Source organism: Pongo pygmaeus, chromosome 1 (genome assembly GCF_028885625.2).
Source record: "Pongo pygmaeus isolate AG05252 chromosome 1, NHGRI_mPonPyg2-v2.0_pri, whole genome shotgun sequence".
Lineage (NCBI taxonomy): Eukaryota > Metazoa > Chordata > Mammalia > Primates > Hominidae > Pongo > Pongo pygmaeus.
The window spans coordinates 84,749,220-84,773,483 of NC_072373.2; the positions used below are offsets into that span (position 1 = coordinate 84,749,220).

The 24,264-nt window shown below is 43.6% G+C and overlaps 1 protein-coding gene across 1 annotated transcript in view; it reads left to right on the forward strand.

Annotated features, from left to right (window-relative positions):
- The first annotated feature begins 1,334 nt into the window (after positions 1–1,334).
- The window catches only part of LMX1A (LIM homeobox transcription factor 1 alpha), a 155,333-nt gene continuing 132,403 nt past the window's right edge, over positions 1,335–24,264 (forward strand). The window contains exons 1-2 of the mRNA XM_054451873.1: positions 1,335–1,427; positions 3,645–3,831. Of these exons, the coding sequence (XP_054307848.1) occupies positions 1,352–1,427; positions 3,645–3,831 (263 nt within the window). The 5' untranslated portion in view covers positions 1,335–1,351. The remainder of the gene's footprint in view (positions 1,428–3,644; positions 3,832–24,264) is intronic.

The following is a 24,264-nucleotide window of genomic DNA, read 5'->3' on the forward strand; positions in this document are numbered from 1 at the left end:
TTACACGTGGAGCGGAGGACACTTAGCGTGTCCGAGAGCTCCCAGAGGCGGAGGGGCGCAGAGGGCAGCGGCCGTGTGGTGGCCGCGCAGCCAGGCTGGGAAAGGCAGCACCACGGCCCCGCCACGGGACGCGCTGCCAGCCCCCCGCCCAGCGCACCCCACCCCCTCTCCGCCGCCGCGCACGCAGCGCCTCGGCCCCTGTCAGAAGCTGCAGGATCCGCCCCGGCGAAGCAGGGCCGACTCGCACCCAGGACCCTGGGCCTCTGCCTTCCCTCCTAGCCTCGGAGAAGCAACCGGCCCTCTCCTCCCGCTGAGGAGCGACGCGGGCTGGTAGGACGTCCCGGGAAGGCCGGCAGCTCGCGACCGCGTCCCGGCCCAGCCCGGGCGCGCCGGGGAGCAGAGCCAGGGGCCGGCGTTCGCTCCGGCTCCCTCCCCGGCGCTCCGAAGCCGAGGGCGGCTCCTCCGGCTGCAGTCTCGGGGGCGACGCCTTCCCGGGCAGAAGCTTCCAGCAGCGCTCCGCAACTTCTCTCTGCTCCAGTCACTGGGAGAGAGCTCGCCTACCAGGTAAGTAAGGCTGCCCGTGCCTAGGCTGTGGCTCGGCGGGCGTGTTTCTGAAAGTTGACTTGAAATGCATCCAAGAGTGAGCCGGGCCAGCCGGGGCTCCTCCCCAAGGCGACTCTTTTGCTTCTGCAGACATTCCCGGCACTGGCCGACTGGCGGGAGGACCTCCCTGAGCGCCCCGCACACCCGCTACCGCGCGCCCCCCAGCAGAGCGCAGCGCCAGGAGTCCAGAAGCGGGCGGGACGCTCTCCGGGTCCCTTACTGTGCCCCTTCTCGACCTGGGGCAGGTGAGGACCGCAACGGGGCGGCTGGGACGCGGGATTGCAAACCCCATCGTCCCGCGTGCCTGGACCCGGTCGCGCGAGGGAGGGTACCCACTCTTTATATACCCATCATACCCCAGTAGCTGGGTTCCTGCAGAGACGTCCCGAGGGCCCACCTTAGTATAGGTTGGGGCGGAGTCGGATTCGGGATGGAAAACCTGGGGCAAGGGATGTAGGTGGGGGTGGGGGGGCAAGAGAAGGAGAAACGCAGTTGGGGGGCGGAGGCCTAAGTACATAACGTGTTGACTTCAAGTGAAATCAGATCAGTCAGAGCAGTTCGCTGTGACTGATCTCTCCTCCCACCCTACATTCTCTTGGCTGGACTCTATCCTCCTGGCTGATTCTGGTCGCCCTGGACACTCCCTCAGTTCTTTCCCAGGAGTGCGGTGGCTGCTGGCGCCAGTCCCAGCGGACACGGACGTCAGACGCATCGTTTCTTCTCCTCTACAGGTCCTCCCGGCCCGAACATGCTGGACGGCCTAAAGATGGAGGAGAACTTCCAAAGCGCGATCGACACCTCGGCCTCCTTCTCCTCGCTGCTGGGTGAGTGTTCAGGCCGTGAGTCCTGGGCGCACTCTCTTTCCGCCAGGCGCTGAGCTCTGGAGCACCGCTCTCTGGGACCTGGTCCGCGATAGGGGAGCTAGCGCCGCTCTTCATGCACTAAATTGAGCCCCATCACTATCTGTCCGTCAGTCCTTGTGGGTCGTCCCTACCCAAATAAATCCAACAAGCCGCCCCAGGCCTCACGCACCGGGCACCGAATTCCCCAAAGCCGCGAGGGGCGGGCGAGCTTGTTCGCAGGCATCTGAGTGGCAAGTGATTAAAAATACCCAGGGCTGGATTTTTAATCTCGGAGCTGATCGACGTCTCATAAATGCCGCCCTCTTCTCGCGGCCTAGAGGCAATAGCATCCGAGACCTGAGGCCTGGAGCGCCCAAGTTCGAGGCGGCTTCTCTCTCCCACCAACTCCAGCCCCAATTTCAGCCATGGGCACGGCCGAGAGAGACTTTTCTGGGCCAGCAGGCAACGCAGCGCGGGGATTAGACCGCGCGGCTGGGCCCTAGGCTCCGCGTTAATTAACTGGAGCTGGATGTCGGGTCCTGTGGGTCCCCCCTCACAACTCCTTTGCAGCGACAGAGGAGGAGCAGCGAGTCAAGGACCCCGGAAGAGTGTCCACACACGGGTCTTGCAGAGCTGAAGCCAGAGATTCTGGTTACGGCTCCCCCATCCACTCTGCCCTTGGAGCTTTTCAAGTTTGGGAAGCCCGTATTTTATTTTATTTTATTTTATTTTTAGCAGGAGGGAGTATTCCTTCTGTCCTTTAAACCTCTTGCCTCTTTCACTCGGAACCGCTAGAGCGGCATGAATGTGGAGGATGAGACAGTTCTGCTGGAGAAACCAAATCCAGTGAGGCATCTCCCCACCCCCAGCACCCTAGATGAAACGAAATCACGTGCACTGAGCACCCCTCTTTGAACCCCCCTTTCGGGAACTTTTGGACTTGCCCGTCCTCGGAAGAGAGCGGAGGCCAGAGCAGGCAGTACCCGGGCGGGCAGCGGGTGCGGATTTATGCATACAGCGGGCGTCGCTTTTTGCTCTGTGTCCTCCGCCCGGCCCACGTTAGCTCTCAACGTGGCTCAGGACGCCGAGACCCTACCGAAAGAAAATAGAATTGTAAAATTGAGATCTGTTTCGCTGCTTCTCCTAACCTTCCTCGTCCGCTCCCCAAAGCGACCGGCCCAGCTCCCGAGCCGGTGGCCGGGCCTCTCGGAAGGGGAGAATGAGAAGAGTGCAGCCGGGAAATGGGGAGCGCAAGAGTGTTGGTACTGGGGGGACAAGCGCAAGAGTGTTGTTGCTGGGGGAAAAGGCCTTCTTTAAACAGCTGTGAAAAGTGCCAATATAGGTGGCCAAGCGTCGCCACCTGAACCACCTCTCCGCCCCCCACAAACTAAAGGAACAAAACACAAAATCCAAGGGGTAGCAAAGAGTGGCTTTCCTGCCTCCGCCGAGTCGCTTTGAGGCCCGTTTCGCCCTCGAGCACTGCTGCCGAACGCGCCTGGCATCGGGAATCCCGGCCGGGACACTCAGCGGCTTGCTTCTTCCGCTAATTTTTTCCCTCCCTCTGTTTTGACGCTTCTTAGTTTTGAAAAACCCATGTGCAATTTGCATGCCAGTCAAGACGCAGCAGTTTGGGGTTCATCGGTTTGAATAATGTTAGGTTTGCTTCGGAGTGAGACGGTATTTTTCTGTACCCCCAGGACTTTTTAGGAAGAAAAGAGAAAATTTTGTTTCCCCTCAAAAAATAGAACAGAACTCTGCGTTTTAACGAAGAAAAATCCAAATTGTTCTTATGCATTCTCAGTTTTTAAAACAGTCAGTAGAGACAGGCATAGTGATTTAATAATTACGACGTAATAAACCTGAGAGCACAAATTTTTATGTAATTTAATCTTACAGGATGTGCACACGTTTGCGAGCATACCTGGGTATGTTTGTTAATTAAAGGTCAATTATTGATTTCTGTACCCTCCCCCGCTTGGAATTAAACCTTCTCACATAGTCTCCGTTTATTAGAAACGCCACTTGGTTTGATTTTTTCCAAGTTTCAGCTTGGTCGATTAGCAGGGGTTCCCTGGGGTGGGGGGTGGGGGGCGCTGGGGGAATCCGTGGTTGTGAAAGGATCAGGAGCGGGTCCGGGCCAGGTTTGGCATGGTCTACCTGCCCAGGCTGCTCACCCGCCAACGTCTGTTGTGGCTACAGGCAGAGCGGTGAGCCCCAAGTCTGTCTGCGAGGGCTGTCAGCGGGTCATCTTGGACAGGTTTCTGCTGCGGCTCAACGACAGCTTCTGGCATGAGCAGTGCGTGCAGTGCGCCTCCTGCAAAGAGCCCCTGGAGACCACCTGCTTCTACCGGGACAAGAAGCTCTACTGCAAGTATGACTACGAGAAGTAAGTGGCCGCGCCCCCGCAGCGCTCCCCACGCACTGGCATCAGTGTGCGTCGAGGAGTTTGTCCTTCTTTACCCTAGTCCTTTTCTGGAAGGCCCAAGAGACACGCCCAGCGAGCAGAATTTCCCTTCAGCACAGTCGTGTACATTGCCCCTCACGGGAAGGTGGTAGGGCAGAGATCTGCGCGGGTGCGCGCAACAGCGGCCCGAGTCCCGCAGAAGTGCGCGCGATGGCTCTCCTCCACGGTCTGCTCGCCTGCTTTCTAGTCCTCCCAGGTCCCTTTCTCTGACTGCCATTCCCAGAGGCCACTCTTTGTTAGCCTTGGAATCCCTCAAGCTTGGTCTCCCTCTTTTACCAGGGTGCCCTGCGGGTTGCCAATGACCCCGTGTCTCCTTGCTGGTTCTCACCCCATGTTACCCAGGTGTCCGCGCCAGCTTCGCGCCTGTGCCGTGCGGTGAGACTGTATTGACCCCGCAGCTTCTGTCACCTGTGCCCTGTGCGCGTTTCCCGCTCGGGTTTGTTCGCTGGAGTCCGGACAGTTTGGGCTCGGAAATGGCGCTGCTGCCATTCGGAGCTAAGCGCATAGCCCGTTCGCCCTTTCACTGTCACCTTCCTGGTTTTCTCCAGAACCCTCGGATGCAGGGGCTTTTAGGACAGTAGTTGGGGCCTGAACTGAAGCCCTCTCCTTCAACCTGTGCCTCCACCCTAGTTCAGGTGTGGGTATGCTCTTCTGCCACGGAGCAGGTTCAGTTCCCTCCTGTCCACAAGAACGTTCTGGTATGTTTAGAGGAGAACTGGGAGGCAGGAATTTAAGAAAGTGGATATTTCGAAAGTGGATTTTTATAACACTAAAGCCTGGATGAAGCCAGAAAGTGGGAGGTAGAAGAACTTCCGTATTCTCTCCGGGCGTGCCGGGAGGAGCTTAGGAGGTGTAAGGGGAGGGAACGGTTTTTCCTTGCGAAATGTTTAATTAATAAGGGTATTGGCTTTGCAGGGCTTTGGAGATGATTGGAGAAAAGTGGCTTATCCAGAGGTCTCAGTTTTTGTGCATTAGGACTGGTGTAGGTTGACTGTGTGGACGCGCAAGTGCACGCGCAGAATTCTGCATTTGTAACTGGTGAATGAAAGGGACAGCATCACATGAAGATAATCAAAGGAGGGTTAGCGTGCATGAAAAGCAGTTCTATCATGTTATTAAAAACACAGTGAGGTGCTGAACGGGAGAAGTCTCTGTATAACAAAAAGCACTGAAAATAAATAGAAGTTTATTTATTATTGCTGTCTGGGGCTATGCCAGTTTAAAAACTTGACAAAGTGATTAGACCCTGTGACCACACAAAAAAATTGTTTCTGCCACTCCGCTTTTTTGCCTTAAAATGCTCGAATTTTAACCCCATGTGGAGAGAGTACTAAGCATTTTTTTTTGTCGTTTTGAAAATATAATAGCTTGGCTTTTTTCAGAACTAAAAGAAATGTGTGCTCGATTTTGGATGAGCTGGACAATACAGAAATATATAAAGAAGTGAAAACTCCCTATAACAACCTATGAAGTGATCATTATGGATAACATTTTTGAAAGAAGATATGCCTGTGTATTCTTGGTTGTCTGTTTATTGACATGTTGTCTGAGTGAAAAGTGTAATTTTTAGGTAGTTAAATAGATTTAGCCCACATAACTTCAAGTATCACCTTTGAATAAAGCTTCTGGCTGACTGCTCGCTTTTTTTCTCTCTCGCTTTTCATCGAAAGGTTTTGGTATTGTGTAGACCCAATCTTTAACTTTCTGCTTATAGATTACTGAAATGTCCACATCCTTCAGGCACAACACTAGCAAATTCACAAGTATTGGGGCTTAGGAAAGGATTTGGGTTGTGAATTTCTATTCTGTTTGTTAAAAAAAAAAAAAAAAAATCACGAATCAAAGAAGGCTTAAGGGTCAACACAGCTGTCTGGCCAGTCAAATCTTCTTTAAGGAAGTCAGGCTGTGTCAAGAGGAGAAGAAACAGTTGTTGTAAAGTACTTAACACAACAATGTCCCTTCCATTTCAGCCCTCCAGGTTTGGCGCGGTTTGGGCTTATTAGCCCAGGAGGGTCAGTTCTCTCCTCACAAAGCTATTTCTGCAAAGGGAAAATTGCAGGGATCAACTTGCCAGCTGTTAGCCAGAACCAAGAAGATTTTACAGAGGGATGTGAGCTACATTGTTCAGAGAGGTGCTGACATTTCATTGAAAGATTTTAATTTTATTTTTAAAATATTTTTGGAAACATGGATTTCCAAAATTGAGGTTTTTGTCCTCTTTAGCTCATGGCGTCATAGCAGTACTGGCCTGTGCTTAGCCCATCAGTTGCTTGTTAGATTAATTTATTTCTTTTTAAAATTCCTTTTTTCGTTTCTCTATCCTCCATCCTAGTTATATTCTTTTTCCAATAAAATAGGGTTTTAATATATTTGATAATCTTAATGGTCTTAGTCTGCATGCTGGTATCTGTAGGAGAAAAAGGAGAGTGATTTTTGTTTGTTTGTTTGTTTTGTAAAAAAAATAGGCTCAGGGCAAACTTCTGTATTCAGTAAGCTTTTATGGAGCTTCTATATGCAAGACGCTAGGCTAGATGAGGAGAGGACAATGAGAAAAAGTCTCAGAGCCTGCCTTCAGGAGGCTTATAGCTCAACACTTTTTCCGTCTGTGTTGTCCTTGCCATCAAGTATTTCTCAAGGGCTTCTTCCATTTAGAGTGTAGGACTAGATATTGCACAGAAGCTATCTGGAATGGCCAGATATTTATCTTCCAGAGGGAATACAACTCAATTTTAGACAATAGTCCTGAAGCAATTACAAAGGACATTTTCCTCTTTAAAAAATACATTTGTAAAAATAGCTTTGCTTTTTTTTTTTTTTTTTTTGGTGGATCTTTGAAAAATTTGAGGCCCAAACAAAGTAAATGGGAAGAAAATCAGGTGAAAGTTAAGTGGTAGGACAATGTTGACGGTAAATTAAGGAGCACTTAATAAAAAATGAATATGCAGGCAGTGCCTTGGTTTCCAAAATTCATGAAATTCAAATGCTATTTCTACACATTTAAATGAAAGAATATATAGTGAATGCACAGTTTTCAGTGTCAATCATAGGCATAATATTAACAAAGCAAGTTTATCACATTTATCTTAGCCATCTGTATATGCATTTCTTGCTGTTGGGCAGTTTTGCATTTGAATTATTAGCTGTCTGTTTATGGTGTTAGGCAACCGGTTAAAAAGTTAAAATTTCATTCTCTCAACTAGCTATTACACCTTCACAATGTCAAACACCAAGTTCTTCTAATTAAAAAAATAGAATTGACAGTGACGTCTTGCACACACAACTATTCATCGGAAGACTTCAGGATGTTTTATTAAGTATTTTTCTCATATACTGTGATGCTGTTAGGAATAATTTATCTTCTGATTACCAAAAAAATAAGCATTTAAGGCGAGAGTGTAGAACACTGATTTACTAATGTATAGAAATTAAGAACTGAAGGCTGTAATTGTTATGACATGTCAACATGGAAAAATTGCTAGCTTGGTGGGATGACAACACTTACACAATTGATGAATCTGTACCATGTCATATGAAACATGAGGATACCATAGGTGTAGATGTTTTAAAAGTGGATTCAACTGTCTTCAATGTTCCTGAAAGTTAGCAGACAATCAAAATATTTTCCAGCCTAGGGGACTTCTATTTATATAACTGTTGTTTCCTATTTAACTGAGTCCTGTATGATCTGGTTAGTTTGGAGTTTTCCCTGAATTTGTTCCAAACAAATACTGCAGTTGGACTTCAGTCTGAGACAGAAGAGACTGCTGAATAACGGGAATGTGGTAATACAATAGATAATTAAGCCCTCTGGAAGGGATCCCACAGTTAAATCAAGTTTTTATCGTTTCTTTCATGTGCCTGGCTCTGAGGGTCAGGCGGAGCCCCCTGCCCTCACATATGAAGTTTATCGTGATCCCTTGGATTGCTCTGGACATGCTAGGAGCAGTGTGGGATAGTATTGCTGTCATCAGGGCTGTTCTCATAACATCATAACTCCCCTTCATGTCAGCAAATCACAGGCCTTGGGAAACCTTTCCTCAGAGAGCCAGTGGATGTTTTCTTCCCTTTCTTTGGGAGAAGACCAATTTTCCAAAGAAAGGGACTGAAAAAGGGGAAAGTGGCTGTCACACTTAGAGCTTTCTCTGCATCTTTCTTTGGACCTGCTGATTGGCAGCCCTGTGGTGAAAATGACTTAGGTAATGATATCTATTAGCATCAGTAATTAACTAATTCTGCATTTTATCAAGGTAGTGGAGGAAGTGTGTGTGTGTGAGGAGGAGTTTGGTTTTATTACTGTGACATTACTTGGAGATCAAAATTGGGCATGCAGTTACTCATGAAAGGAGCCCGCAGATGAAATGACAGAGGCAATTGTTAACATTTTTGCTTTACTTTATCTTTTGTTGTCCCCACTCCTGGCACAATAAAATTTCAGGAATATGAAAATCAAACACAGCTAGGCAATAAACTGATGCCTGTGTTAAATTGCAGGGGGCTTAGCTCAGCATAAGCACTGTCCATGGGCTGTGGCTGTGTTTGTGTCGGCACTTAATCTCTCTCTCTTTTTCTCTCTTTTTAATTTTGGAGCGTGATTGGAAACATTCTTTGCTCAGAGGTGTTTTCTCTTTTTATATGTATTGGTCCCTGGGTAAGACTTTCTTGGAATCTAAGACTTAAAATTTTGAAATAAAATTAGATAGCAGGAGTAGATATTAATAGTATTCTGGGAATTAAAATACTAGATATGAACATTCCTTTTTACAGTAGGCTTATGGGATTCTTTTGATCCTTACATAAATGGAACACATTTTTAAAAGTTATTTATTCAGTCTGGTTTTACATATTACACCTACCTGACTAGGAAATAGCTTTTGATGTTCAGATTTTAGTGCCAATAACTTTCCTGATCATTCGTTGTTCTCTTGCTTTTTGTTTTCATTTTTCTTATTTATAACATTTGTATTAATCAAAAGACCATTACTAATTTCAGGGAAGGCTCTTGATTATTGCTTTTTAATTCTGGGAAGGTTTTTGGAGAGAGTGAGCAGGAGCTGTTTCTCTAATGACAACAATTCCAACTATTTCATTATCAGCTAATTTTTCTTTTGTAGTCAAAGAAATTATTTGGGTCATAGTGTTTAGAAGGGAGAAAGTAGACAAAGGTTTAAAATACTCATGATATGATCAGAAATTTACTAAAGCGTCTTAGAATAAATGCATTTTACAAAATGTCATTGTTGAATTTTATGAAGTTCAAAATAACCAATACTGAATGTTATGATCTTGGTTATTAAGTACAGTTATACAACACTGGAAAATGAATTATGAAGAAAAAAGTGCAATCACATCCACAGAAAAAGATTTAAAAATAATTTCTGCCCTAACTCTGAAACCTTAGCTCTACTTCAGTGTTTTTCAATTTTCTTTCTTTCTTTTTTATAAAGATTTTTCTGACATGGATTTGTAAATGCTCTTTCACATCTTCAGAGAGAAGTTCCCATATAAGCCACTTGGAGGGTGAGATATAGGGATGGGGTGAGCTGTGTCTCTCCCACCCTCTGCATAGAAGCAGAAAGGCTCCTATGTGGGAGGGCTCAGCTCTATTTCCAGCATGCCTGAGGCTTCCTCTTAGGAATACGCTATATGTTTTTCTTCAAGAAGTCTCTTAGGAACATTAGGACAGTCACTGCCAGTGGCCTTTTCAGATTTGGTTTGGGGAAGTTGGTAATTTTGAGAGCAAAGTGTAGAAAAGGTTCTGGAGCAAATATCAGAGAGGACAGATAAAAGATGCCTTTTTTCCCCTTTGTGCCCCCTTAGAAGGGCCTGTTTTCTGCAAGAGAGGGAGACTCTGTCTTGATACGCCATAGGATTAACATTTTCTCCTTAGTCTCCTTTGACTCGCATGATATGAGGTGTTTTAGTCCTTTTATCACAACTAAAATTAGTTACGTTATATTGACCAATGTCGACTGCAGCTTTGTGTCTCCTTGTCATATATTAAATAAAATCTGGCCAACTGTCTTGCTAAAATGAAGCGAACACCCCCCAAATGTCAAATTGTTATTTTAGTAAAGCACAATTATCTGTCTATATTTTTAACCAAGATGAAATTAATAAAGTTGCTATGGCCCTGGTGTTAATTAACGGGAGGATTAGAGCTATATCGGCTAAAAAGGAGGTGTAAACACTGTAATCTTGCTACATGTTTGTTTTCACACTACTGAAAATAAATAAAATGAGACTTAGGATAGGGATTAAGTTTCTTTTGGCATTAGACAGCAGATGCAACTGGAATGCAGCAGAAACCCTGAAGTATTAGTGAAGACATGGTGTAAGGAGGAAAACTGTGGCCCTTCATCGGTTTCCTACCCTGTGGGTATACTTGGTCCTGTCACAAATAGCCCCATCTGGGTAGTTAAAAAAGGATTTTGAAAGCCTACCTCGGTGCTGTTCTTACAGTGGTGAACCAAGGCAACTAAATCATCTGTAGAGCTTGTCGCCTTGCTGCCATGCACAGATTAGCTAGAATTTAATGAAACGATTGCCAGATTCCCCATTATTGCACCATAATGTCATAACAACTAAAAATACAAAGTGGACTGTGCTTTTCCTAGTCCTCTAACTGAAGTCACATGAAAGAGTTTGCTCTCTTCCAGCCTTTCAAGATTCCAGTTTGGGGATCCTATTTTTGGATAACAGCAAATATGTCTGGCTTTTCTGACTCTCTGGGCCTCCAATGTCTCCTTGCACCAATAGATCGATCTGTGTTTTATTATTGTTGTTGTATAATAGAGTGATAGATAGATCTGGCTATCTCTGAGAGCTCTCTGGCCACTATGGATCGGACTGCCTTATCCTACAGGTCTGATTGAACTCCATCGTATTAAAAATATCTTAAGTGTCCAGCTTTGCTGAGAATGGACCACATGCTGTATCTGGACTTCACATCTGCCTCTGTCCCCTTCTCCCTCCCCTGTACTCTGTAGAATTCTATTAACTTGACTCTTTCAACAATCCATCAGATGTTGCTTCAACTCCCTTTCATCAACTGCCTCATTTTTTGCCCAGACCATTTTTGTGGACTGTTAGTGCTCTTTTGAGTTTCTAATTAGCCATTTATTTATTTAGTAGAGACAGAGTCTTGCTATGTTGCTCCAGCTGGTCTCGAACTAATGGCCTCAAAGCGATCCTCCCACCTTAGCCTCCCAAAGTGCTGGGATTATAGGCATGAGCTACTGCACCTGGCCTAATTAGCCTTTTAGATGCACAAAATAAGTTATGTGACCACTCAGTTGGGTGGGGCTCAGGCAAATAGACGGTGAGTAGCGTAACTCTCAGGTATGCATGACCTCACGTCCATTACTCTTTGGGTAACCATTTAGGGACCTCTAAAAACCTTTCTAACTGTGCCTGGCACCTTAGTAGATGCTGGATTATGTCCTGCTACTACAGGTGGGTGTGTTTTGGTGGGCGAGAGAAGTGCCAAGTGCCTGAGTCTGATACTGTCACCAATAAATGAGGAGAGTCATTTGGCCAGAAGCCTGGCTAGCAATCGGTAGGATGTAAACACATCACTCGTTCTCAACTCTTGGCTGCTCCTCTGAACGTCACACTTCTCCTGCCTGGAAAGAAGCATCCTTCATCTCTTAGTACCAGGTTCTACTGCTGCGATGAGAAGAGCTCTTTGGAGCAGCTTCCTCTCTAATTCCATCCCACCCCTTCAGTTGCACAGCAGCCACGCCTTGACTCACAATTCTGTTGCCTCCTCCCTATCAAGCCTCAGGAATCTTTAAAAGGACTTTTCGAAACAAAACAAAACACCCCCTCCTGAACTCCAGATTAGCCTCTTAAGCTCATTAAAGTTCCTTTAAATACCAAAATGTTGGGCTCCTGGGGACTATCCCCCCAAACCATATTTTCATTCTTAGCATTGTTGTCATTCATTGTGCAGCAGATTAAGGCCAGCTCCCCCCTGGGCCCAGAAATAGGCCCCCTGTCTCTGCAGGAGGGTCCGAATATGTCTTTGTTTGAGCACCCGACAGCCTGAGCCTGAGTGGGAGCTGATGCCAGCTTGGCCTGGGGCCCCCAGCTCCAGGTTGGGGAGAGGTTGATGTCTCTCCTGAGCATGGGGCCCTGAAAAGGGAATGGGCAGTTGAGAGGATAAGGTGTGAGTTTTTGCAGTTTTGCAGTTTCACAAGCTTGGCAGTCATTGGGTCCTATCCCAGTCACTGGAGAGAATCAGGAATGGGCAAGTGCTCTGATGGCCTGGATTTAAAGAGCTGTCCTTGTCCTAGAGAATCAGGGTGGCTTTAGGAGCCTTTGAGAAACACTAGAGCCTAGTTTCTGTGCATCCCTCAGGCATTCCTGGTCTATCACAGTCCAGAGGTGGATTTTTATGGACACATCTGCCTTTTGCCTAATATTTCTTCCTTTATTTCAGCCTCCTTTCCAAAGAGCTTGCTTAATAACATCCTGCCTCCTCTCTGTCATTGCAGGCTTCCTTCTCTAAGGCTGGCTCTTGGGGAGAGCTTTCTGGTTTTGACAGTGGAACAAATCCTTTTAAACATAACCATCTAGAGTTTCCTCCCCTGCTATTGGCTACCCCCTCACTCTTTCTCCTCTTGCTCCTCCTCACATTGTGTCAGGAATTCCTACTGTGCATGTGTTCTTTGGTAATGACAGCCACCGTCTTCACAGGGATGCAGGCATAGCTCTTCAGAGATGAAAACCAGTTGGCAGTGCCATGAGGTAAACTCTGGAAACCCAGAACGGAAGAACATCCCAGGAGACCCCTCTCTCCTCTTTTTGGCTGGAGTTTTGATTGCACCCCTCTTTTCCCTGGAGCTCTGTGCACCCTGAATTTCTGGATTCAACCACAGCACTTGTTTTTCTAAGCCCCATTTTCAGAATCTCAGCTTGGCTGTGCCTTCTTGCTTGTCTCATGCTCTGAACCCATCTTGTGACCTTTTATGTTGCATATTACTTTGTGTGCAGGCTAGAGTTGGCTCTTAGCTAGCTGTCAAATTGGGAGAATGTTATGAAATAATTCACATTGGGATGGACAAGATAATGTTCTATTCTTCTGAAGATACTTTTTAACTGGAAGGGTGTTCAGTCAAAGGAATGACTATCTTAGGGTAGAATTTTAGGCTCTAGACTGGAACCACTAGTGGAGGACATAATTTTGTGCAAATAACACTTTGTAGGAGGCTTCCCTGTTTATCTATATGAATGGCTGGCCAGTATTATGCACCCACTTTTTTCTTCTGGGTTTTATTTTCTTTATGCTTTGTCTTTGGTTGGGATCTTCCATTTCAAAAACCCGTATTCATAGATGGAAGGGGATAGACAGGTGGGTATGAGTGGTTTGGACACTGCATAGCTCTCTCCATTACTGAAAAAATAATTTGAAATGCATGTCCTATTGTCAACAGGTGTCCAAGCCATGGTTTTCTCATCTATACAATAGAATGTAAGAATAATGACCTCATAAAGTTATTGAGAGAATTAAAGAAGATAATGAACCTGAAAGGCCTTTTGGTAAAGTGTAGAGTACTCTACAGGATTGGGTGTTATTATTATTATTATTATTTATAAATGAGTAAAAGCTTATACATAGTTTTAGAAGCTGTGTGTGATAAGCCAAGACAGTGTAGTTGTTAAGAGCATAGACTTAGGAGCCAGAGCATCTGGGATCAAATCCTTGTCCCGCTGTTCCTTAGCTGTGTTACCACGGGCAAGGGTCTTACTTGCTCTGTTCCCATTTCTTCTCCCTAAAACAAGGATAATGATAGTACCAAACTCAAAGGTTCACTTTTGTTTAATATTTGAAATGCATGCAGATCAATGCTTGGCTCATAGAAAATGCTGTAAAATGATTTGCTGAAAAAATGTATCCTTTTCAATTTTCAAAGCACCTTCACATATATTATCTCTATTAATCCTCACAACAGTTTTAAAAGTTAGGTAAGGAGAGGTTTTCAGTTTTCTCCTCTTACATTTTATAGCTGAGGAAATAAAGGCTCAGGGAAGTTAACAACTTGCCCAAGGTCACGCTGTTGGGGAAGAGGAAACTGGGATGCTGTCCCCAGCCTCTAACTCCTGGTCCAATGGCCTTTCCACTAAATCACACCATCTGCTGCTTGAATTCTGGTGTTCACACCCCGGTGAGATCACAATTCTCAGTTTGTCCTGTTGAACCAGCTCTTGGAAAACAAGTCCCCACCTGCTAGATACTTGAGCTTTCAGGCAGCCTCCCGATGGTCAGCTGTTTATAGTATTCTGTGGTTTTAAAGGAAGTTTTTAGGATTTGGGGATTGCCTCTTTGCGTGTATGAGAAATCAGCTCATGTACAATCATTGCTCTTGTTTGTCAAACTCCTTCACACACACAAAGCTGTCCTAGCCCATCCTTTCCTATCCCACACCATCCACATTGATCTCTATTGCCCCTCTAGCATATAGCATAGCTCTTCTTCCCCCCAGCCCCCAGAAGAAGGACAAAAAGGCAGGCAGAATCCATTTTCTTTCTCTCCAGCTCCCAGGATTTGCTATTGGTGACTTTTGTCCTGGGAGCTTGTCTGCACATTTGGCAGCAGAACTGTTGAATATCATATCCGGAGCTTCCAGCATAACTTCCATCGGGAACAGCCGGCAGCTGTCCATCCATTCTTTGCATAACCCCTTTCCAAGTTTTCTTCTGAACTGTGTTGTATTTTCAAACAAGTCTCAGCCTTAGCTAGAAAAGATCCCACTGTGCCCTCAATGGAGGCTGATTTCCAGAACTATTGACATCCCTCTTGTTTGTTACTTGGCCTGGCTGGATCAAAAAGTGATAATGGAATCCCAGTTTTTAAGGAAACTGAGTATTCCTGTATTGTATTATTTCTCTCACCATTGCTGAAATTTTATTCTCTTAAAACTAGTTCTAGTCCATTTTGGAGAGATGAAATATGTGTCTGAATTTAATCTTTGTAAACTGGTATTTAATGAAACTAGAGATTTCAGGTAACACATGAGCAACTGGAATATACTTTACCTAGTTGCATGTGGAATTTTCTAATTTAGAGTTAAACAGACTCTTATAAACAGTTGGTTCATTAATTAAATCACTCATTCATTCATTTAATCATCAAACATTCGTATTAAATTCCTGTATGTGTCAGGTCTGTAAAAATGAATAAAACAAATCACTCATGTACTAAAGGTCTAGCAGAGACTGTTTAGACATGTAAATTAAGCAGATGCTTGAAAAAAGAATAACATTATTTTAAGAAAGGCATGGCCACAGGGATAGAAAACCAGCTTCTCTAAATTCCTTGGTTCCGTATTACTATGTTCTATTCATCATCTTCAAGCACTTATTACAATTTGAAATATATATATATTTCAATTTATATATAAATATATATAAATATAAATATATATAAATAAATATATATAAAACTACATATATATATATTTGGTTTATTGTCTGTCTATGTCACTAGACCATAAGCTCTATGAAGGAAGACGCTTCTTGTTTTGGTTTTGTTTTATAATCCCTACACCTCCATAATCTTGCATAGTATTCAGTGAATGCATGTTAGTTGAATAGATAAATTAATCACGTGACTTGCTTGGGGTTGTTTAAAAAGCTTCATGGAAAAGGTGACATGTTAACTGGCTCTTGGAGGATGAGTGGGAGTGTAGGAAAAGGGGAGAGGATGGGAGAATTCCAAGTGGAAGAAGAAACATATGCAAATGGATGGAGACCTGAAAAGAAAGTGTGCTAGTTGCTGTGGTCACTGGTCATGGACATGGTGGTGCCACAACATCAAGAGCATTTAGGGTATGGCTGGTTGTGGACTGCAAAATCATGCCAAGTCGCTATGAGTATTGTGTAACATGAGAAGAACATTCAGTTTCATACTGTGGTTAGTAGGTAGCCAGCAGGGATTTCTAAGCATGAAATATTGTGGCCATATTTATTTTATGGAAAGGTAATTCTGGTGGCAAACTGGGGCACTGGTAGGAGTGTGGGTAGAGACTGGCAGAGACCACTTAGATAGTTGTTGCTATAGTCTAGACAAGAGATAATAAGGATATGAATTAAGGTGAGACATTGGGAATGAAGAGGACAAACATGACCTAGAAAATATTCCTGACATAGGATAAGTTGAACATCATGACTTTTGACTGAGGAAAGGGGTGATAAAGAGAGAAGATTTGAAGATGATCCAGAAGGAACAAGGTGGACTGTTACGTCAGTACCTGATAGAGGGAATTTAAGAAGTGAGCAGGAGACAGGCAGAAGCAGATAATGAGATAATTGTGAACATGCTATGCTAAGTTACTGGCGGGACAGTCAGGTGGAGATGTCCAGGAGGCAGTTGTGAAAGAAGGTCTGGAAACTAGCCAGAGCACAAAGCTTTGGGATACATTGTCATATAAATATGAGAAGAGGGGAATGCCCAAGGGTGTACTACATGAAAAGAGAGCCAAGGTTGACTCTGTGGAGGAACACCAGAATTCAAAGAGCTTTGGGAGATTCTGTAATGAGATGACACAGAGGCAGGGGAGAACATCAGAGTGAATGGAGTTCTGGAAGGCAGGGCAGTAGTAGGGAATTTCAAGAAGTAGGGCTTCCTGTTTGCCCTTACCAAGAGTAGTTTTGGCCAGGTGAAGTGGCTCATGCCTGTAATCCCAGCACTTTTGGAGGCTGAGGTGGGTGGATCACTTGAGTCCAGGAGTTTGAGACCAGCTTGGGCAATGTAGTGAGACCCCATCTCTAAAAAAATAAAAATAAAAACATTAGCCAGTTGTGGTGGCACATGTCTGTGGTCCCACCTACTTGGGAGGCTGAGGCAGGAGGATGGCTTTTGCTCAGGAGTTTGAGGCTGCAATGAACCATCACCAATGAACCATCACCATTGCACTCCAACCTGGGCAACAGAGCAAGACCCTGTCTCAAAAAACCAAACAAACTAGGTTTGCTAGAGGCATAGAGGGTACAGGACAGCATTTTATACCATATAAAGGCTATATAGTAAAAAGAAGTTGAAGAAATAGGGGAAGTGATGTGGCCACTCTTTCAAGAAGATGGGTAGTGAGAAAAAGATGGGGGATAAAGATAGCACTTGGGGTAGAGATAGAATGAAGGGAAGATGCTTTAGGATGAAGTAGTTTTGAGCCTGCTTGATGGCTAAGGTGAGTTTAGCCAGGGAAGGAAGGAAGTTGAAGATCCAGGAGGGACAGTGGGGCATCCATTTGATAGAGGAGAAGCCTAGGGAAGGGTGAGGGGCACATCTGGGGCACAGGTTCTGCCCTTGCTTTGCTCCTTCCCAACCACTCCTTCCCTTTGTTCTTTTGTACATCTCCCTGTGGATTTGTTGGAACTGATCACTGCAGTACAGGGGCTGGCAGAGGTGGGTCTGCTTTCCATCACTCCTCAAGCCCTCTCAGTGGGTGAGAGCTTCTCACAGAGCTGCTTTGCCAATGCGTTCCTGGGTCATGGGCCTGGGAATGGCAGTAGAGCAAGGCTCCCACCTATTTCCTTCTTCTTCAGATACCAGTCATCTCAATGCGAAGCTCACCAGCCTGACCTCTTTTTGTTTTTGCGCCTGATCCGTGCAGAACTCTATTGCATGTTGTCAGAAGTATACCACCACATGGCCAATTCCCCAAGACAGGTCTATAAGCTTCCTCAGGCCAGGAACCAGTCAGCTGTGCCTATGTGCATGCCTGTCAGTTGAAGAGCTTTCGCTTTCTGTGATGCTTGGGAGGACTCTCAAAGTAAGGGAGTTCAGGGTATGGGTACCATCTTCCTTGTTAACCAGACTGCAGTGACACAGTCTGTACCCAGCCATTGCTGTTTTGTAGCGTTGTCCACTTGGTTGGTTAATATGTTTACTTCCCCAGACTGGAGAGTAGGGTGACTAGTGGATAACAGTGGGTTTTCAGAATCTTTGAGCTTTAATTCTGTCTTTGCCTCTGCTTTAGCTGGCTGGGCCTGAACAAATCATTCAACCTCTTTGAGATGATCCCATTTATTGCAGTGCCTTTACCTTGAGCTCTCTGAGGTGTGGAACATACTCACAAACTGCCTGATGTGTGCAATGGTGGAGAATTAATTGTTTTGACAGGGAGAGGGAGAACAGTGTATGGTCAGGTGGGAATACTTCCCTAGGTCTAGGGCTGTCATGTCCATATAACCATAGAAAAGAAACAGTGACAAGGTCATAAGGGGCCAGACCTCTGAGCTTAGAAGGGAATTAAACTGAACTTGGTGCTACCAAGGAAGCCAAGTATTTTCCAATGGCTCTGCTTCTGTGGCCAGTAAATTCAGTTGAAAACATATTAGTGACGGGTTATTTGATATCATAGACATCCAACTAATTCATGGAATGGATTTTTCTACTTGTCAACTGGTTGTTAGACCTTAGTTTGGACTGAGCTCAATAGAGCTAGAAGGGAGACTTGGGTAGAGAACTGTAATACAAATTGCAATACTTAATGATGTATTGTTTTTCAATTTCCCTGTTGACAGTTAAGAGCAAGGGCCAAATGAGATGCACTCTTTTAAATGGCAACATGGACACAGTGGGATTGTTGGAAAGCCATTAGTAGCCAAACCTAGTTAATATCAGCTCAGGTAAATGCTCTCCATCACTGGCCCCTTTCCCTCAACTCAATTATTAAAGGATTAAAGGACTTTCCCAATGAACTCCCTTAAAAATTTAATGGTGTGCAGTATTGCAGAGGTCAAACTGTTACGATGAAGTGATTTCAGCTTTGCCCTGACATTGTTGGCTATTCAGAGAGAAAGAAGGTTCTGAAGCTCACATTACCTGTAATGTGGTAAGGCCCACCATCAATAAAGTCACATGTTGTGGAATCCAGGGAGCTCATATTCCTGACTTTTACCAGATAGTGCTAATTTCTGGGGACAAAATGGAGGGAGAATATGTCCTTCTGGTAGCCTTCCAATTAGTGTGGCATCTGTCCAGATAGTACTTATTCATTCTTAGAATTGAATAGTATTTTTAAGAGATGCTAATGGAAAAAGATGTGTCCCAGACCTTGGTTTGATGTTAAATTGTGCATAAGGGGTGAATCAATCCTCAACAGCCGCTGGCAACCTTCTTAAACATGGAACATGTACTTTGAGTTGCTGTTTTTGGGGTAGTAACACACACACACACACACACACACACACACACAGAAACACACACAGAAATACACACACACAGATGCACAGACACACTCTGTCCACTAGCATAATTGAGGCTATGCCTATGTGGGGTCAGTGGGCAAGGTCAAAGCTGTAGCTTCTGGCCAACTAAAACTGAGTCAACTCCTCTTGGTGTCTTTGAGGACCCAACCCATATCCTTAGACTCAGGGGCACCAAGAGGTAAATAACGGAGATAACCAGCCACAAGCAAGCTATTTTAAAATCCAAGGACATCAGTACACAGTGAGTGCTCTGGAAATGCAGCTCTGCAGTAGGGAATGCAGTCAGGGGTGAAGAAGGCACTTCTGGATTAGTGGCATCTGTCTTACCAAGTCTCCATGGCAAGAGACAATGCACCTCATGACAGGCTTATTAGTGAGTCACTTAGCATGGAGGGGCCCCAGATTTCAATGATCCTTTCTAATTTTAAAACCCGTTTTGGTATAGGATCTACTATTTGTTTCTTTGTTTTGTAAAACCCATTCCTATTTGGTTGTTTTAGAGTTGGAGTGCAGATTATTATCATTTTTCATGCATAGTTGCTTTTCAATCTTCCCTTCAAAAGGTGAATCCGTTGTGACTGAGTTTCTTTTCTCTATGCTCTAAAATTATCATTTAATTAAAGATACTGTTATGTTTAGAGTAAGATTTAGAATTGTGGCCTTAACTCTCAGTTTTAGCTTGAGAGATAAATTTTAATTCGTTCATTTATTTTGTCTACTAATACTTATTGAGCAACTACTATGTATGAGGCATTGTTACAGTTACTTGGGATACAGCAGTGATTATATTCAAGATGGAAAGAAAGAAAATAAGCAAAATATCTTTCTCCAGATATCCACAAGTTTGACTCCTCCCTCATGTGTGTACTAAATGTCCATATTCTGCCACTCTGACCACCTATTTAATATTGCAACCCACTTCTACTCTCCCCATCTTCACATAATTTCTGCATAGTTTCTCTTTTCCCAGACCACTAATTATCTTCTAGAATATGCTGTAGTTTATTTCTTTAGTATTTAAATATATTGTTTGTTCTCCCCATCAGATTGTAATCTCCATGAATGCAAGGATTATTGTTTTGTTCACAAGTCTGATGCCTGGAATAGGATAGGCATTAGGTCGTTGAGGAAGGGCTGGAGTAATTGAATGTGAGAGTGAATGAAAGTGAAGACAGAAGGGTGATTCCAAGATATTCCCCCTGAGCTGGGTGTGTGGTGATGCCCTGTACTGAGATGGCAACGGTGTAGGTGGAGGGGTTGGAGTAGGGGTAAATAATTAGCAAATTTGTTAAAGAGGCTTATGGAGTAAGGGTAGAGCAAGGCTTTTCTTGGATATGGACAAGATAATATTCTGCTTCTTAGCACCATTACTTTATTCTTTAAAAACTTCTTCAGAAGCCAAAAAGGAAGGGGAAGTGTAAAGGAGGCAAGCAAGTGAAAAATCCAGTGATGCTGATATTTGCTGGCTCTCTTTGTGCCTGTTTGTGTCTGTTTCTGGGGAAGAGGGTCCCTAGATTTTGGTAGGGACACCCAAGTGTCCTGTGATCCCGAAATGATTAAAGGTTAGTGATCTGGAAGAAAGGAAAAGTATTAAGTATTAGGCACATTCTAACAAGGAAATAACACTGTGAGAAAGAAGGAAATAACACTGTGAGAAGGAAGGACAGGAAGATACATAGAGAACCCTTAACCCCAAACCCCACCCCACCCCTGACAACAGGGATATGGGTTCAAATTCCAGCTCTGTTAACATCTGGGGAATCTCTTTCCTTATTTCTAAAAGGCAGGCACTATCTCTTTACATATGTTTTAGGGATTAAACATATGTATGTTATAAAGCATTTAGTAAAGATCCTCGATAAATGGATGCTAATTATACTAATAATTTACTTGGTAAAGTTTAACAATACCAACCAATTGCCGAGTAGGCTCACGTGGGCAATTTTATTCTCATACCAGTGGTTTGTTTCTTTCATTGCCTTTAAATCTCAGCATTACTTTTTCTAAGAATTCTCAGTGGATATACCTAATATTTTAAAAGGATGTAAAAGCTGACAGATTGCCTCATAAAGTAAAAACATACATCAGATTCAAGAAAAAAAATCAAGAACAAGAAATACTTGGTTTAAGATCAGGAGCTTCAAATAGAAGATAAAATATACTTACCCTTGTTGATTTATACAAACTGACTGATGAACTTAAACTGTGATCATCCAGTATTTATTTGGTACATTAATACCAAACTGAAAAATAATTAGCAAATTTGTTAAGGAGGTTTATGTTTACCTTTCTTTGCTAATTGTGATCGTTTGTTGGTAAATGAATGTTGAACTGTATTCCACTGACTTGATTATAGCTGTCAGGAAGGAAATAATGCGATTGAATTTTACAAATATGTGTGAACTTTACATGTCTCATACTGTATTTAAGAGACCCACTCTCTCTTAGAAGATATGCATAATAACAAGACTTATTGAGTTATTGATTATCCTTTATAAACAAGACCACAAAATGCTCCCTAATTAATCCATTTGTTATTATTAATTTAGTGAATGGACATACACTCAAATTTTCAAATGTATCTATAACAATTATTAATTTATGCATACATTATGTAGTTTTGCTTTTATAAGAGTTCAACGTCTTCAAATTTTTATGTTTTGAGGAAATCATATACAGTTTCTCTCAACCCTTTTAAGATTCACTTTGAAGGTACCACGCAAAATTGTGGGCAGTGAATATTGAAAGCTTAAAAGAGAGGAAGGTCATATTTTAAGTAAATAATATAAATTATTCTTAATTTGTAATCATATATTCTGTCTTTCCATTTCAGAACCCAAACTAATTTACATAGAAATATTTTCTTCCAAGTTTGAACATACAGTAAACATCTTAACAAAGGGGTGGTGTTTCAGCAATACAATTCAAGGTAAAAAAAATTCAGGACTTGGGGGAAGAATTACTGCATCAGGGAATACTCTAGGACAGAATTTCCTCCCTGGCCACCCTTGAAGGGTGACTCTAGACATCCTGAGACTGACTGAGTTGGGCTATAGCTCCCAGGCACGATGGCCAGAGACTGGGCATTCCTGGAGGGCTTCTGCCCTTCTCTCAGGAGATCAAGAGACTGGTCTTGGGCCCCTGAAAGAGACCTCTTCCCTTAGCTTGTTGCACTAATGCCTCTTCAGTTATAGACTTGCTGGGTGTAAAGAGGAGTGAAGTTCTTCTCAATTCCTTTCATGGTCAGGACAACATCAGCATAAAAAGAATTTAATTTAAGCAAAACAGCACAGTATTTAGCTTCCTCATAATTAGTCATGTGATTATGTATGTTTAGTTTTGAAATAGTGGCAGGGTATGTGAGAGTCATACCTGGTTTGAAACCTGTCATTTATTAGTTGTGTGACCTTGGATAGGTATTTGATATCTCTGTGCCTCAGTTTCTTCACATTTAGAGTTAGGATGATATATTACCAACCTCAAAAGAATGTTTTGAGTTTTAAATGAGACGATCAATGTAAATAACTTAAAACTTACTGTTATTAAGCTGATGATGAGTTAAAACTTAACTCATCATTATCATCATCATCATTATGGAATTGGAGACAGCAGTGATTGTATTGCTAGAATATTCTGTGTCTATTCATTTTTGCTTATGCCTTTTCAACTGAATTGCAGGCTGATTAGTTTATCTATCCCGCAATCTATTCATTGCTTTGTTCATATTATTTGTGGGTCAGTCGGCAGTCTCAAGTAAATGACTGATACTCAATCTTGGGTTTAGTGGTGCAACTGTTTTATGTGTCTTGACCCAGCTTTGTCTATGTGAGTCCATTTATCAATCATTAGGCTACCCTTCACCTATGTCTTTGCCAGTCACTGTGTTTAATTTTCCTTAGCTTGAATTTATTCACTTCTATAAGGGAGATACTAATCAATTTATGTCACAGGTGGTTGTCAAATGAGACATTCTATGCAAAGGTGCTTCAAATCTGTAGAAAGCCATACAGCTGTGAGTTCTTATTAATATTTAAGATTCATAGGCAATCCCTACAAGGGATATTAGAAAACACCTCATGTAACTGCTTCTTTTTAGAATAAGGAACCCAAGATCCAGGGCGGTCATCATTATTATTGAGCCTGGTGTTTTCATTGTGTGTGTGTGCGTGTTTGTGTGTATGCATGTGTGTGTGTATAAACAATGTCCTTGGGCTTCAAGAACTATAAAGTATTTTGGAGGGTGAAGATGTATAAAAATAAAACGTGTAGAGAACAAATGATTTTTATCATTTAGAGAAAAACTGTGTAGAAGAGACAGTGAATGCAATGGGAAATTTTTAAAAATTTTGAATTCAAATTTAAAAGTGGGAGATTGATGCTGTTCAAAACTTGGAGTATCACCATGAGAAAAGTGGCCTTGAGTGAATCCTTGAAGGATGAAAAGCAAATGTTGAGAAGAAAAGGGGGCCTGGCACAGTGGCTCACGCCTGTAATCTCAGCACTTTGGGAGGCCAAGGTGGGCAGATCACCTGAGGTTGGGAGATGGAGACCATCCTGGCTAACCCGGTGAAACCCCGTCTCTACTAAAAGTATAAAAAATTAGCCGGGCGTGGTGGCGCATGCCTGTAATCCCAGCTACTCGGGAGGCCGAGGCAGGAGAATCTCTTGAACCCAGGAGGCAGAGGTTGCAGTGAGCCGAGATTGCACCACTGCTGGGCAACAAGAGTGAAACTCTGTCTCAAAACAAATCAAAACAAAACAAAAAGAAGGAAGGCAGTCCAGGCAAAGAGGTAAGAATAAAGGCCTAGCGAGTCTAGGAAAACAGACTCTGTATCACGTAATTATCACCATAATCTCATTGGAGATAAGGAAATTGAGGCTCCAAGAGGCTAAGTGATGGTCCCAATGCTGCATGGTTTCTAAAAGAGGCATAGATGGGAGTGAGGCTCAGGTTTTCTAGTGGCAAGTCCGGTGCTCTTTGCGCTGTGTCACAGCTGCTTTGTGTGTAAGACAAAGCCCTGGAGATGCTGTCTGCTTCAGTCACCAAGCTATGTGGAAAAGTTGTGCCAACCCTTTCCATGAAAATTTAAATGCAAATAGCTCTCAGCTCTGTTGCTGAGAAGATAGGTTTAAGTCACTGTA